Consider the following 16,214-nt stretch of genomic DNA (forward strand, 5'->3'; position numbering starts at 1 on the left):
TCTGAAGCTACACTAGAGGAAGAGCTCCCTAACTGCTCTAACATACTGCACTCTCTCACACAAATTTAATTTAGTTTAAAATAATGAAGCTGACAGCTCAGATAGTCTGCCTGGAAACTGTGCAAATTTCCCACCCACCTTCATTTGCAAGGTCCCTGGCACTCCAGTCTTCAAAAACACTGAAGTGCGTGACGGGTTTCTAGCGACAAGCCTTCAGCAATGCTAAAAGAGAGATCTCCGACCTTTTAGAGCAGCTCATATTTGAACTCCAGCCTCCTGAGGGAAAATAAAGATTGCTGTCTTGATGCCCTGACCTTAAGGCGCACTTCCAGAAGCAATCCCCTTCCTGCTCTTAGTCTGAGGGAAGTGACATGAAACTTGACCAGGTGCCACCTCCAGCCTTGCTTCGGTCAGACAAGATGCCACGTTTGAGCGGGGAGTATGGCAAACCACCTGCAGAAGAGCCCCCTCCCCACTCTCTTACCTGCAGCAATACTAACAAAGAGCTAAAGATACAGACACGATTGATTTTTCAAGGCGAGACATTGCCAGAGTAAACCGGGGCTCGCCGGTTGTGAAACCAGTTTCCAAAGGTCTCAGAGAGCACAGGTCTTCGTGAGGACACGCCGGGTGACGCATTCACACAGGCACACCGACGCGGCCGCCTTGCGCAAGCTCGTTGGGGACGCACGGGCGCAGGCGGCTGCCTGCCACAGCAGGGCAAGCGCTTCAGGCGGTTCTCACACCAGCAAAACTCGGCAACTGCCCCTTTTCCTGCTGGCCTGAATCTGCCATCAGGAAGCAAAGCATGACTTAAAAATGAATTGAGCAGAGAACCACTTTTCCTAGGGAGCCGCTCCAATCTCCCCGAGGGACTCCCAAGCCAAGAGCGGGACAGTTTCCACGTGCCCTCCATCCCGACCCTTCGAGGCAGGTACAGAAGAGCTGGAAATTAAGGAAATGAAGAGCTGTAGCGATGGGTTTCGCAGGACCGCGCAACACAGTATTTGGAAAACCACTGCCAAAAATGCTAGCACGACTCTGTAGTTCTGCAGCTAGAACAGCCAAAATCCCAGTCAGGACAAAGGTAGCTACTTACTTCCCAATTCTGACCTGTGGTTAAAAACTCTCAGACCACTGATGCATTACACTGCCCAAAATAAAGCTCTAAACATACATGTTTATTTTGCAGACTTCAGACTGAATATGAACCTGAAATGGTGAATACGCACCTGAAATGGTCATACACGCACACAAAAATGGAAGTGAGATATTCTCCCAAATCCAGAAGATTCAGAAAACATTACTAAAGATGGTAGATTTTTTTAATGTCTTTCAGAAACCTAACTGCTAGGGAATTGGTTTACAAAGCCACCACTTTTAGAAACTTTGGATAGCATCTCTCAAAAGCAGACAAGGAAAGAAAAGCAAAATAGAAATGCATCATCGGTCCAGTCCAAATTTCAGCCTGAAAGCCCATTAAAAAAGTTCTTTCACCTCCAGATGCAAGTAGAAAATATTGTTGAGAAGAGAGAATGGAAATGAGTGAAGTGATAGAAAAATTGTCAGAAACGTTCAGCAATTAGTCTGAAATTTGCTTTTTAACCTCAGGGCTGTAACTCTTTGATCTATTATTAATTATCACTAACCACAATCAGCAGCATACCCATGCATCTTAGGAGACAGTACAAATTCCTATAAGTCATTTTACGTATTACCCACAAATACTGGATTCTGTTTCTGCTCAGATGTTCCAACCAAAGTTTACTTTTTTTCTTTTACCCTCATATATATTAACCCTAAGTTACTCCACCTCCAAATATGAAATTTAAGCTATCGATTTTTTCAGGAAGCACATATGCAGTTTACAGATTGCAGATTTATAGAAATTTAATTTAACAACCAGCTAACAACACATTCTAATGTAATTACAGGAGCTTAATTCACAGTTTAAGATACAGAAATAAAATTCAACTTTGAGTTATTCTCTTGTGACCTGGGGACTTCTGCTGTAATACAATTCAGTAAACAAAGAGTGTCTTGCAACATACTTGTTCACATACTGAATAGATACAACCAATGTCACTGATCCTTCTAAGAATCCAGAATCATCAACTGCATGGTTTTGGTTTTCTGGGCTTTTTGTATTTGTTTTGGGGGGTTTAGGGTGATGGAGGTGGTGCTTTCAGGTTTTTTTGTTTTAAATCCTTCAGTACTGATTTCAGTAAAGCAGAGAAAGATAACCACCCAGATGACATCCTTTCAGAAAACACATTGTTCAACTCTGGTAAAACATGTTGATAAACCTCAGTTGCAAAAAACAAACAAACACAAGCTCCACCAAGGTCAAAGCTTCCCATTTAAAGAGACAGTTTACTTGAAAACTTTGTCCTGAAAGTAAATCAGCTCTCAAGGTTTTATAAAACTCCTGGGTTCCTCAACAGAAGGATGCATATTACTAAGGATGCATGTGCACCCTGCTCCCAAGTGCGAGAAGGCAGTGCCTCTTCCCGAGCACACGCACGCCCGGCACAGAGCCAACAGACGCTGCCGCTGCTCTTGCCAATAGTGGTGCCAGAGCAGGCGACGTTGGGAACTGCTGACATGGACAAACAGGGCCTTCCTGACCGACGATCCCTTCCCCTGTCGCATAAATTAAAAAGTGCGCTTTCCTACAAGGTCGGCCTGTCTCCTCCAGTGGCAAAACCAGCCTGGCTCCAGCTGGAGAGGGCTTTCGTGAGGACACAGCGGACAGTGCCCTTCTGCTGCAGTTTGCACTAGCAGGGCAGCAAGCAGTCATATCATGCCATCGCCTATTTAGGGTGCATTCAAACATGCCCAATCATGCTGCGAGGACTTGGACAACTGCACACAACGGAAATACTTCTTATTTTTTCTCCACAGATCTCTCTCACTTGTAGGAGACTGCTGCTGAAGTAATTCATATGCTGAGTACCAAACACTATGTAGCAAGCAGCTGCATGTGAAAACTGATAGAAGTACTAAACTTAGACTTATTTAATACCTGTTTTTCACACAGTCTTTCTAGGTTCCTCATCAGACCATTTTTATCACTCTTAAGCAGCCACACTTGCCAGAGAACTAGTTATGATTCTATATTCATCCTAAATTGTGGTATTTTCTGACCTCTGAGAGCTTAAATGTGAAATCACAGCACTCCACTGTTCTCAAAGTAGTTTTGGCTGAAATCAGCCCATTATTAAATCCAGCTCCTACAACTCTGTTCCAAGACGCAATACATACACTTAAAAAACAGAAACTGCCTTTTAAAAACACACCCTGAAAATACACATGCCGAGATTATGGCTCAACAACGCATTATCTTTTCGCAGAAACACGCACTTAGGATATTTCATAGGCTCCTTTTCCTTTCTGTCCTTCAGTTTGTTCTCGCGCCCATGTCGCACCACGCTGCTCACCAAGTTGCGTCGACCTGTTGGTTTTTAGAGCTTCAGAGTGAACTGGATTAGGAACCTGACCTGGCTCTCACATACAACATGCCCAAACAGAGGCCAAAATCAGAGTCAGACCAGACAAGGCATGGCCCAACAGACTATTTCGCCACTGCAAACAATACCTCAAAAATACAAAGTATTGCAAAGTTCAGCGGTATCAACTGGCAATAGAAATGTTTTAGTAATACACAATGCTACTTATCCTCACACACAAAGAACCAAACAACCTGTAAATATTGGCATACGGATTGACAACGGAGCTCTTATTTCACCAGATTTGGAAGATCCACCTATTTATGGAACACAATTTTCCAGCAAGGTGGACTTCTGCCTCCCACAGCACAGGAGTCAATTGATGTGCATAATTTTAAGGCAAAACAAGGCATTATTAGCAGTCACATTTTCAAAAGATACTTCATACAGATATTTAACTCCTCAACAAAAAGAGCAAATCAAAGAAAGAGCACCCTCAACAAAATAACAACAAAGCAAGCTGTAGAAAGTACGAGGCTGTTACATGCATGCTGATACGCTAAGAGGAACCTTTAGACCTCCTGGCCTGACGTATTAATACATACTCCTAACTTCTTTAGCAAGAAATAAAGACATACATATGTAGAGGTCCTTGTTGTATCAACATTATACCCAGAGCTGTTAAAAATTACACTAAACTATACAAGAGCCTACAAAAACAAGTATAACATTTCAAATTGAGGAAAAAAAAAAGTAAAGATTTAAGGCTACAGCCTACAATATGAGAGAATCATTGGCGGAAAAAGTTTGCACAGCAAATTTGTGGGAAGCTAAAGGGAAAAACAGTCCTGCCAAGCATGGAGAATATTTTAACAGCTTGGTCTTCTTCCCATAAAGTCCGTCAGCAAACAAACAGAGGTCAAGGCCATTCATAAATTCTAAAAATAATATTTACCAGACCTTTATCTCTCTGGCAGGTATAATTCTGATAAGTGACTATTCTAGATAATATTTAACATAAAAGTTTATTTACAAAAATACTTGCAATAGCCTGAAATCAGATTTTAACCAGAATCACCCATTCAAGACAGTGAGGATTACACATAAATTAAGACCATGTTGCTGGGTTGGGTTTTTTTATTCTGGGTTGGGCTGGGTGGAGTTTTTTTTGATCTGCTACAAGTAGGGTCTACGAAAAAAGTGGTGATCCATGTGAATGGCTCAGTAACAGACAGGTATAAGAAGTCCCCAAAATATTGTCAATGTTTGACCAAAGATTTGACCATAAACCCTAAGAAGTCCATGACAGTCAGTCAACTCCTTTTAACATACATAAATTACTCTAAAATACCATGAAACACGTTTTTGAAATCTCCTTGTCTGAATGACAACAGTTGAAACACAATTATTGATAAACATGCGCAATTTATGTTAAAATAGTAAACTTCTTTAATAATAACACATCAAACACTGAATTCATCCCACATGGGATTACACCAGAGGAACTTCCAGGAAGAAACTACAGTAGGAGAATCAGTCCTTTGTTTCCACCACAACTGCTGAGAAGCGAGTATGTACGCATGCATACAGGAGTTAATATGGAAACTAGAGGGAAAAGGCATATTTGCAGAAGAAACTTTACGTAAGAGCTAACACAGCAGAAGGGTCATCCTCCTCAATTTTTACTGTTGTTTCAAGCAACGACAACATTTTCCTAGGCCATTTTGAAGAATGCATAATTGGCACGATCACGAGGCTTAGGCTGGTACCCTGATTCAGATGAGCAATCACCTTGAAGTGAAATCTCATCTGGATTCTTAGTGTAGGTTTTCATCAGTGACATCACACAATCACACATGCCTTCTTTTTCAAGCCCACTTTGCTATTATTTAGCTTAGAAGCCATTATTTCTTAGAAGTGTCAGTCATGGAGGGGGATCTATACATACACACAGACAGGTATGATTCACCCTCTATTAAAAATTAAATGTGTAAAAATCTTTCAAAGACAAAGACACATTCTGCATGTATAATAGCAGAAGAAAAACATTTAAAAGGGAATAAGAGAACTTGGTTTTACTTAAGAGGCTCTCCCTCTCCAAACACAAGTTGCAATGTTATAAAGTTACCACCAACTAACTTCAAAAGAACTGTAACTGTGGACATCTAATAAATGTAACTGAAGGAGAAAGAGAAATGTTCTAGTTGGCAGTGGGTACTCGGCACAGTCAATAAGGTAGCAAGGCATTTTAAATGCCTAAATTACGTTTATTAGACACTGTCAGCAAGTATAACTGACTCAAGAAAGGTGATATTCTAATAGGAAAAAAAAAAATTTACAGTAATATTCTAAACATTAATTCTCAATGTGAAAAGTCTTCTTCATTCCTGGTCACTCAGTCCTTTTCACTATGTAAGCTGAAAGTCAGAAGCAGTCTAAAAAGGGTACGATATCAAGGTTCAGAAAATAACTCTGCCAAACAAGATAAGATTCAATGTCAGCCATCTCTTGGCTTTAGGGAACCATGTAGCCTATTTTTTCATTTCACCTCGGTCTTTCCTTATGGTAAATTATATTGCAGGATAAGTATAACTGAAAAAAACATGACGATTTAGAATATCAGAAATTCTATATCGTAGACTTCTACAGCATGTGATTACATGCTGTAGATGCAGCATGTGATTACGTGCTGTAGAAGTCTGCAAAACGTATGATGCCTGACATGGTTGACATAAAAAAAAAAAAATTTGGAAGTAGCAAGGATCTGGTTTGGATACAGAGTCCAGAGGTGTGATGCTGCTGTTCTGACAATATGAAGGAAGAGAGACTTTGCAATCTCCATACCATGCTGACTCGGGACAGCTGAAATCCACCTTGGGATGTTTGGTCTGACATGGTTTTAAACTATGCATGATTTCCTCTGTTCAAGCTGGAACACAGTGCAGAAATTAAGACAAAGGTAAAGATCAATTCAAGACTCATTAGCAGAGTGAGCTTTTACATGCGTGACATCCTGTGTTGACTCTTCATGACTTGTCTCGTCAGCAGAAAAATATCTAAGCAGGCACTCACGCATTCAAATCTGTACTGCTAAAATGACCTCGGCATGAATTTACCTTGAAACTTATAAGGGCTTTGCACAGGTCCTCAGCTGCACCTGTTAGCATAAAGCCACTGCCAAGTAGATTAAGGGCAACATTTAGTTAAATAATGGGGCAGAGCTCAGAGATTTGAAATGATGACACACGTCCTAACCTGAACTACCGATCAGGATGCCTGAATTGTCGCAACCCTGCAGATCTCCATCACCTGAAGAGAATTCCACACGTGCAGTAATAGCTCTGAGTGCCAAAAATGTCGGGAGTTTGATCCTGCAAAGTAACAGCTATGCTCATCTGCATATCTTACTGAGATATCACCTTAGAGAACAAAGACAAGAAAAGTACATCAAGCCTGTGTCATCATCAAGCCTGATGACACAGATTATCCATTTACTGGTCTAGAGGTAAACAGATGAGAAGACCTACCATGGACTAATGTCAGATCAGAAGACTCCTTCAAAAGCCTCATGAGAAATTGTCATTCGAAACACAACTATCAGTGACAACCATGCTCCTACCAGCATTTCTCTGTTTATCGTGCCTGTCCCTGCAATGCATGGCAACCATCACTCAGCACAGGCAGCACGTACTCACGCAAGAGCTCTCACAGCTGGCAGGAGCTACTTGCCCAAGTAACAGTGATCAACCACAAAGGCAGAAAAATATTGGGTCTTTATTTTCAGGCATCCCATCAGTCTCCTGGTGAACTTTTCTCACTATATAAACAATGCAATTTATGAAAATCTCATCAGGTAAAATAACTAGAAAACAGTAACTTCATCTTCCTTGACCCAAGAAAGCACATTTAAGCCAAGCCTGGATGATAACAAATATCCAGCTACATGCAAAGTTCAGCATGAAGGTGAGATACAGCCCTTTCAACTTGAGAAAGATATATTAACAAGTGCATTCTTTAGAGACCATATTTGAAATGGCCAAAAGAAAAGTGAAGTATGGCTCGCAAAATGATAAGAAGATTGTACACATACTGGACAGATCTGAGAATAAAATGGAAATACTTGAAGACCTTTTTTTTCCTCCCAGGTAAATATGCTGTTTTCCCTCCTCAAAAGCACCTTTATTTTAGGTATTATGTTTTTCATCGCAACACTATTTTTTCAGAAATAATTAGCATCACACAACTCCCACTCCAAGAATAAGGCAGATGTTTCATTCACTGAGGGCAGTTGCGTGTCTCGTGATGAGGAAAAAAAGCCTTGAGAAAGGTAAATGCAAATTCTGTTTACTGGCTATTTTGCTGAGCTTTAGCACAAACCTTTGGTGAGCCTGTCTGACACACAAAGAGGCTATGTAACCACTCTAACTCAGTCATGCTATCAATCAGAGGTGCTTACTAACTTGTGATATTGACCATAAAACTAGGTAAGTTTATGAAAGTAAGCATCCTTTATGAGATACACAAACACCTGTTTGCTGTAGAAGTACATGCTTCCATGAATCAGCCATGAAACACAAAATCAAAGGACACTTGCATATTTCTCTTCCACCAAAAGTGAGGGGATCAGTTTAATCATTTATCCCTTTCAAATGCGTCAAGTTTTAACAGCCCTCCTCCTTCTGGAGGCATTTTTCTATATATACAAACCAAATGTTCCTACAGTTAAAATACAGAAATAAATATGTTGCCACAGGCTTGTAAGGTTTAGTTTTTAAACTTAACCAGTTAAAAGTCCTGTGTAAAACTTATAACCACGCATCCTTACAAAAATGGATTCCCAACACTATCGTTCTTATCCTCGTCTCAACATTTCATCTGAGGTACAACACATTCAAGCGCAGCTAGGAAAGAATAACCACCATAGGACACACGAGAGCTATTTTACTCAGCTCTCATTATGGCAAAAACAACATTTATAATAGTAAGAGTTCATAAACCTACTATAGCTACACTTTAAAATCTAGTAACAATAGAATATAATATGTTCTTTTTAAATATTAAAGCCAGAACTTCATTTTTATTAAAGGCAGACTAAAATACAGCACGAAACTGGCAAACCTGATGACAAGAATTGAAATGCTAGCAAAGATATACACATCTCACATGGTGAGAATTACCACTCCAGTTCTCATTTTAACTCGCGCCTTGTTTGTTTAATGCAGGGGAAGCAGAAGATAAAACAAAGAAGGAGGAAAAAAAAAAGTAAAAGTAATTTGCCTGCTCACCTGGACACGTTTTCTGGAATGTACTCTAGAACTGGATACCCATCACTTCTTCTGGACGCCAACTCCGAATGTGACTTCCAGGTCTCCACTAGCGTGCTGACGGGAGGGAATGAGCTCAAGTGCTGAAACGCCTGCTCTCGAGCAACCGGCCGTGACAAAGATATCGTGCCTTGGGCACCGATCCTGTAGTGAAATGACTGTCCACCTGAATTTACACCCACAATGGCAGAGGATGGTATACTGTTCTCTTGGTAATAGCTGCCGTCATCAGGCTCCTGCTTAATTCCCACAGGTAGGCCTGGATTTGGAAAACCGCTACCTTCACAACTTCCATCAAATGAAGAAACAGGTGGTCCTAAAATCCCAGAAAGAGAGTAATAGTCTTTGTCATCCATAAAAGAAAAATACGAGCCATCTGTAAATGGGAAAGGATTTACTGTTTGATTCCCTTTGAAAGAGGAACGAGAACAAGGATGCTTGGCCGACTCTTGCTTCACTGGCACTGAAAAGGGGGAATCGGAGTTTATTTTGCTGCTGTCACCAATGCACGCGCTGCCGAACGAACCGTCTGGCTCAGCTTTTATGAACTGAACAAGGTTCATTTGACTGTTGTTGGAGATGGTGTTCTCCATTTCCTCCATCTTGGGAAACGTGAGCTCTTGAGCACCCTTGTCTTTTGTTTCTGGACTGGGAACGGTATCTTGGCTTCTGCTAGGTCCCATCGGCGTGCCGGAAGCCGGGAATCCTAGGGAGTTGTTTACAGGGCTACAGATGGACGATCCCACAGTGCTAACCACTGGACTAGAACGAGTGGACCTATTATTGGCATTGGAAGGGCTGGCAATGGAGCTCCTCGAGTTCAGGTTCGCAGGACTGGACACAGAAGATCGCATAGTGACATTATTGGGACTCGAGACGGGAGACTTCACGCTGCAATGACTGGGAGGACTAGAAATCGGTGATTTCATGCTACTTATAGGGCTAGAAAGTGGAGACCCAACGTTGCTAACGTGTGCGGGACTGTGCAACATAGACCCCCGGTTTTCAATGTTCGGCGAGCGCGACAAAGGGGTTCCCTGGCCGATGGGGCTGTGCACAGCAAAGTTCCCGAAGTTAGCAGTAGTTGAGGACACAGAGTTAACTCCAGCAGGACTACAGACTGAGGAAGCCATGTTCTGAGGGCTGCAGCCCGAAGGGCTTTTCTCTTGACATATGATAGGGCTTTTAACAATAGCATGCATGGCACCACCGTTCACAGCGCTCCCAGAGTCCGCCATCAAAGACCTCAAGGGCCTGCTGGTGCTGTGGAGGGGAGAAGAGCAATGGCTGTTCTCCTTGTAGAGCTTCACCAGCTGTTCCATGTTCTGGTAGATCTTTCCCGGGCTCCCCTGGTTCTGCTGATCATAGGGGTAATCGGCATCTCGTATTGAATCCATATACAAACCCATGGATTCGGCCACCGTTGCTGACAGCTCCTTCGACTCAGTTTCGGTTTTGATGTCAGAGGGCAAAAGACCAGGCTGATTGCTGTCTTGCTGCAGGCAGGAGAGTAGCTCAGATTTTTCTTTGCTGTTTTCTTGAGTGCTGCTGTTTGCAAAAGTGCCGGCGGCACAGCTCACATTTACAATCTCCATATAGTTACTGTCATCAGTTTGCTCTCCAGCACCTATAGGAGAATACTCCACAGACTGAGAAACTTGACCCCACCTTCTCTCCATATCTAAGCCTTCTGGGTAGCTGTGGTATCCTTTTGTCTCCATAACTAGCAAAGACATATACAAAAAAGTAAAATTAATAAATGACAGGACAGTGCGACTTCCTAAGGAAATTTCCTAATTTCCTAAGGAAACAAGGCATATCCGCTCACTCTGTCTATCCTCCTCTGCCTGCCAGTCCCATTTCCCTGCCCCATCCATCATCTCTCAACCATTCGTCCAATTTCAATCAAACCGAGGGAAAAGGTCTCACGGATATGACAGCCCCATGGTTCTGAGAAAAAAACGCTCAGTGGCTAGAAACGACCCAAATTACTGCTCCCCGCCCTGCCCCGAAAGGAACGGCTTGGCAACATCAGCACAACGACTGCCCACCCTCGCTGGCCACAGCACTGTCGCCAGCAGCACCGTGGGCTGCCCCCTACCCAGGGGCCTGAGAAGAAAAAAGGGAAGGGGGCAGCAAGGAAGGAGGGGAACCAGATTGGTCCTGAAAGGAGGACACGCTGCTACTAGGCAGGACATAAACCCCGTGGAAATTGCTCATCACAGCTCTGCTCGTCCAAAGATCTTCCACTGCCATGCTACAGGGACAGCAAAGCAAGGAAGGCTGATGTGCTGAGAGGGTTTCTCTTCACCATCCAGCGCAACACAGGGTGCTTTCCAAGGAAGCAGCAGTTCTGAGGGGCTGGGCACTGACCTGCCCCCTCACAGCTATACAAACTGCTTGTACAGCTACCTGAGGAGACGCAAAGGATGGGCTGAGCGGGGAGAGAAGCAGTGCAAAAGTTGAATGGGAAACGTTTCTGCCGCAGAGATACAGGATCAGATGAGGTAGGGATGCGTGGCTATTAAATGGATACGTAATTCTGCAAAAACCTCCATGGCAGCCAGCAAGAGGAATATATAAAGAAAAGTAAACCTTGTTGTAACACAGACCCTAAAAAAACTCTCCCATCCTGCATGCCATTCTCTCGAGGCAGGGAGCAAAACGCATGACCTAGCCTCCATTATTTCCAAAATCATGTATACGTAACAACTTTTTTTTTTTTAAGGAATTGTCTCACAATATCATCAGAACTACAGAAACTCAAGTGCCAATAGTTACAATATCCTATTATGCAAATATTTTTTCCTTTCAGAATGTATTAATTTTCCAATATTTAATTTCATGTTTAATCCCTTTACTTAACACTACTTAAAAACCCTATTTGAAGGAAAAATATAAAACCAGAAAAACCTTAAAATGAATGACTCAGATACTTCTTTGCCCTTACTTAGAACCACGGCCCCACGCCTACATTCCCCTCAAGCACAGACTTTATTAGAACATCATCATGTATATCAAATCACATTCCTACAGTCTAAAATTTTCACACAGAAGTGCCTACTTTCACATCAAGTCACTCCCAGATAATCACCTACCCCTGATTTAAGAGCTGAGCAAGCCTAATGCCTAGAGAAATCAATTGCAGCTGTGAGCCACCAGCATTTCTGAAAACCAGGAAACTTAGTTACAGCTTAAAATGAGGATGTAAGAGAATGTTAACGCTCAGAACCACCAACAGAACCACTGCATACCAGCAAATCTCTATTATAGGCCTAACATTACACTGGTGCATGAGCTTTGTAGCAACTTCTCCCACTGCAGTAAATTTCAAACTTCATACATAATCAGCAGGTGAACATACTTCAAAACTTCAGCAAATAAAAATCTGGGTCACACAAAGGGAAAAAAAAAAAATAAATGAAAATGCCCTGGTCCTGCACTTCCAGAGACAGAGGCACTGTCTAGCAAATACATCCGAGAGGATCAAAAAACAGCAGAGAGATTATTTATGGCCTGATATAAGTTCATTTTAAAATGACACATATAAATTAGCAAGAATGCAGCAGCAGAGATCTTTTGGGAGTGCCGGTTTCTGTCGCCTCCGGGTGCCTCGGTGGATACTAGAACGGAATAATCATCTCACGAGTTGCCGACAGCGTAAAGGGTTTGGTTTTGTTCTTCTAAGCAGAACTTTTTACAGCTTAACTAGCATGTTTATCCACAGTATCCACACTTCACCTACCACGCAGACATGCCTTTTTACCAACTTCACTAAGTGAATTTGACTATGGGCTAAAACATCCATGGACTACAAACAGAAGCCGAGTTGTCTCACATATTGGAACTGAGACCATCTACATCATCTGATATTCTGCAGAAGGAGGCTTACCTTATGAGCGCTGCAGTTTCCCCAGACCCCCCTCCCAAGAAGTACTCGGACACTGCGAGTTATGTATTTCATCTCCAAACATATCAACAAACACAGCTCTCTGCAGTACCAGTCTCCAATCAACCAGGCATGAAAGCAGTTTCACAGCAACGGTCAAATTAAAAAATCAAATGGTACCTGGTATCCCTGCAACCAAAAGGTCACCTAGATACAGGAAAATCTGAAGTAAATCCAGTTTCATAAAAACTAAACCGATGACTCAAGCGACCACCCACTTCTTATTTCTCGGCGTTTATAAACAAAATTTTCTCCGAGTTCCACTGCCTGCGAGCTGCTCCGCTGCCGTGGAACTGCCCAGGGGACCAGAGTTTCACCGCCAAAGGCGGGCTGGGGTTTCCCCTCCGTCCTCCAGGGCAGCGGAGCTCGGCGGGCACCGCCGCCTGCGGACCCCGAGGCGGGCCCCCGCGGCGGGGGCCGGTCCCTCCGTCCCCGCACGGACACGCGTGGGAAGAGCCGCGCCGGCAGCGCGCACGCCCATTTCCCTCCCTGCCCTACGCTCCGTGGAGGAGCATCGCCGCCGCTCCCGGGCAGAACGCACCCCCCTGCGCCCCTATTCGCCCCCCCAACCCCCCCCGCCTTCCCGCAGGTACAACCCGCACTGCCACGCTTAGGGGAACCCAGCGGTGCCCGAGAGCGAGCGAGCGCTATGGGGGGGGGGGGGGGGGGGGGAATTCCCGAGAGCCCAAACCCGCTTTTGGCAGAGCCCGCCCCGCCGGCTGCCTCCCGCCGCCCGGCCCCGCAAGCGATGCAGCAAAGCGCTCTTCTTTCGCACAAAAGCCGCTCCCCACCCCTCACGGCGGAGATGGTCCGGGCTGTCACCGTGACGCCCCCCCCACCCCCCTATACGGAGGGCCCGGCGGAGGGAGGGGGAGGGGGCACTCCCGGCGTCGAGCCCCGAAGTGTGTGTGTGTGTGTGTGTGTGTGTGTGTACCCCGCCACTCCCCTCAGCCCCACCTCCCGGTGCGGGCCGAGGAGAGGAAGGGCGCCCACCGCCTCGCCGCCCCGGCCCCGCGGTACCTGTTGCGACGGGGCGCGTCCCCGAGCCCCTGCCGGCGCGGAGGGCGGCGCGGAGCGGCGGGGCGGGCGGAACTCACCCCCCGCCCCCGCCCGCCCGCCCGAGGCGCGCCGCGCCGCGCCGCCCGGTGACACGGAGCAGCACCCGGGAGAGGACCTGAAAAGGTGCCAAGTCCTTTAAAAACATGTCACATGCCCAGATAAAGTTCAAGTTTACGTCCCGCCCGCCGCCCGCCCTCATTGGCGGGCTGGACGCGGAGCGCCGCGCGGCTGGGGCCAGTCCGCCGCCCCATTGGCTGGGGCGCGCCGTCAGTCACCCGCCGGGCGACATGACTGATACAAAGTTGCTGCGACACAAGCTGGAAAACGCATCTCCTTAAAGCCGCAGGGGCCACCGCGCAGCCCCGCCGGGGAGCCGCCCCCCCCCCCCCTCGGCCCCCCCCCCCCCTGGCCGGGGAAGGGTCGCAGGGCATCAGGCCGGGGCCCCCCCACGGGCAGGTGAGGTGCGCGGGGCGCGGCCGCCCCCGCCCGGTGCCCGCGCCGCGCCGGCGGCAGGGCTGGGCATCGCCTCCCCGCCGGCCCGGGGTTTCCGCCTTTCAGAATAGGCACGGTACCGATGCAGCGGTGATTTCACTGAAAAATCAAAAAAAAAAAAAAAAAAGCGGAGCGGCGGCGGCGGAGCGCGGGAGGGTTGTTCAAGGACTCGTCCTTCGCTCTCCGCCGGGCTAGCTCCGCTGCGCGGCGGCCGCGCATCCCGCCGGGCCCCCCCCTCGCCCGCTGCCTCCCCCCACCCAGCGGCACCGGCCGCCGGGACGGCCCCCGACTTCCCCCCGGTGCCCGCGTCCCGGCTGCAGGAATACCCTTTTCCCAGGGAAAGCGGAAAAAAAGAAAAAAAGAAAAAAAAAAAAAAGACGCCGAGCAAACTTTCAGGCGATGCGCTTCCCAGCTCGCTCCGTCAGTGCCGCCCCCAGTCCCCGGCGAGCGGCCGGCCCCCAGGTGCGGCCCCGGCCCGGCCCGGCGGAGACAGCCGTTTCCCCCCTCCCCCGCGGGGTGACAGCGGTGCTCCCGGGAGGACACGACTGAGCCCGCCGAGAGGGGCAGCGCCGCGCACCTTGGCCCGAAATCGCCCTCTGCGCGCACACGGGCGCGCAGACCCGCGCAGGCTCCGCGGAGCGGGGTTTGCACGCAGTGGTCGCGGTGAACGCGCGAACATCCCCAGCATTTGGGGTGTCACGTGCCCCCCTCATTTTCATATTCCGCCGAACACCGACCCGCGCTCGCGGCCCCGGCGGGCACCGGCCGAGGCGGCGGCGGCGGCTCCCATCGCCGGCGGCGCGGTGCGACCGGACCCGCGGAGCCGCCGGCGCGGGTGCTGCCGAGCGACGGACGCGTCCTTCCCGCGAAGTTTTCACGGATGGGGACGGGACCGGTCGTGACCTGGATACGCCGGCTTGGTGCGGAGGACGCGCGCCCGGCCCCCCGCCGCCCTCCGCCAGGGTCCCCGCGGCACTCACCTCCCCTACGACATGGTGGCGCGGCGGGAGGAGGCACGGCCCCCGGCTACTGCCAGCAAACCATCCGGGAGCCCGCGCTGCCACCGAATTAAAGAAAAAAAAAAAGGAAAAAAAGTACGCGGAGGAAAGGCCGGGAGCGGGGTCGGCGGGAGGGGGCTGCGGCGGCGGCGGGGGGCCCGCGGCTCGGCTCGGCTCGGCGCGGCGCGGCCGGGCGGACAGCTCCCACCATGGACGCCTAGGTGGGTGGGTGTTCCCGCGGGTCACACCCTCGCCCGCCGGCGGAGGGGAGCTGGGGGTGGATCCAGCACTGGCGGGGAGGGGGAGGGGGGGGAGAGGCACCCTCCAAAAAAAACCCAAACAGTCAGTCCCGGGGGGGGGAAAAAAAAAACCAACAAAAAACACCAAACTTAAGTCATTCCAGGTAAAACTCCCATCTGCGCCACCAAGGAAGAGGAGGGAGGAGAGTGGCGAGGGTGTAAACTTTTTCCTCCCCCGCCCCTCCCCCCCCCGGTGCTGCCCGGCCCCTCGCAGCGCCCGGCGGCCGCGCCGCCCCCGCCGCCCCCTCCCGCGCCGCCGGTCCCGGCGTCTCCCAGCGGCGCGGCGCCGCGGGGTTTCTCACGCACGGAGCCCGCCGCCGCCGCCGCGGTTCCTGGTTCGCGGAGCCGCCGGAGGAAGGGAAGGAGGGCGGGCGGCGGGGGAGGGAGGGAGGAGTGTCTCCCCGCGCCCTTCCCCAGGCGGAGCGTCTCTCCCGGCGCTGGCGGCGGCGGCGAACCCTCCCGTGCCCCACCGCCCCGCTCGGCCCGCGCCGCGCCGGGATGTCGGGAGGAGGATGCGCCCCCCCCCCCCCCGGGCCTGCGCCTTCCTTCGCCCCGCTCCTGCCGCGCGGGGGGGGCCGGGCCCCCATCCGCCCCCCCGCCTGCCCCCACCGACCCGGGGTAAGGCCGGGGACGGGGCGCGTCCC

The 16,214-nt window shown here is 48.5% G+C and overlaps 1 protein-coding gene across 6 annotated transcripts in view; it reads right to left on the minus strand.

Annotated features, from left to right (window-relative positions):
- Nucleotides 1–15,438, minus strand: part of NR3C2 (nuclear receptor subfamily 3 group C member 2) — a 217,652-nt gene extending 202,214 nt beyond the window's left edge. For 2 of the 6 annotated variants that reach the window (XR_012764027.1, XM_075421107.1), the window contains exons 1-2: nt 12,843–13,173; nt 8,735–10,496 (exon numbers count right to left, since the gene is read on the minus strand). Coding sequence is in view for 5 of the 6 variants with exons in the window: in XM_075421107.1 (XP_075277222.1) it covers nt 8,735–10,496; nt 12,843–12,906 (1,826 nt within the window). In the remaining variant the exon portion in view is untranslated. Of the gene's footprint in view, nt 1–8,734; nt 10,497–12,842; nt 13,174–13,513; nt 13,640–13,742; nt 13,832–15,253 lie in introns of those variants that run through there. The other 4 variants (XM_075421103.1, XM_075421104.1, XM_075421105.1 and 1 more) reach the window with 4 other exon arrangements.
- Nucleotides 15,439–16,214: the final 776 nt, after the last annotated feature.

The sequence above is a fragment of the Opisthocomus hoazin genome, chromosome 5, assembly GCF_030867145.1.
Source record: "Opisthocomus hoazin isolate bOpiHoa1 chromosome 5, bOpiHoa1.hap1, whole genome shotgun sequence".
NCBI classification, from domain to species: domain Eukaryota; kingdom Metazoa; phylum Chordata; class Aves; order Opisthocomiformes; family Opisthocomidae; genus Opisthocomus; species Opisthocomus hoazin.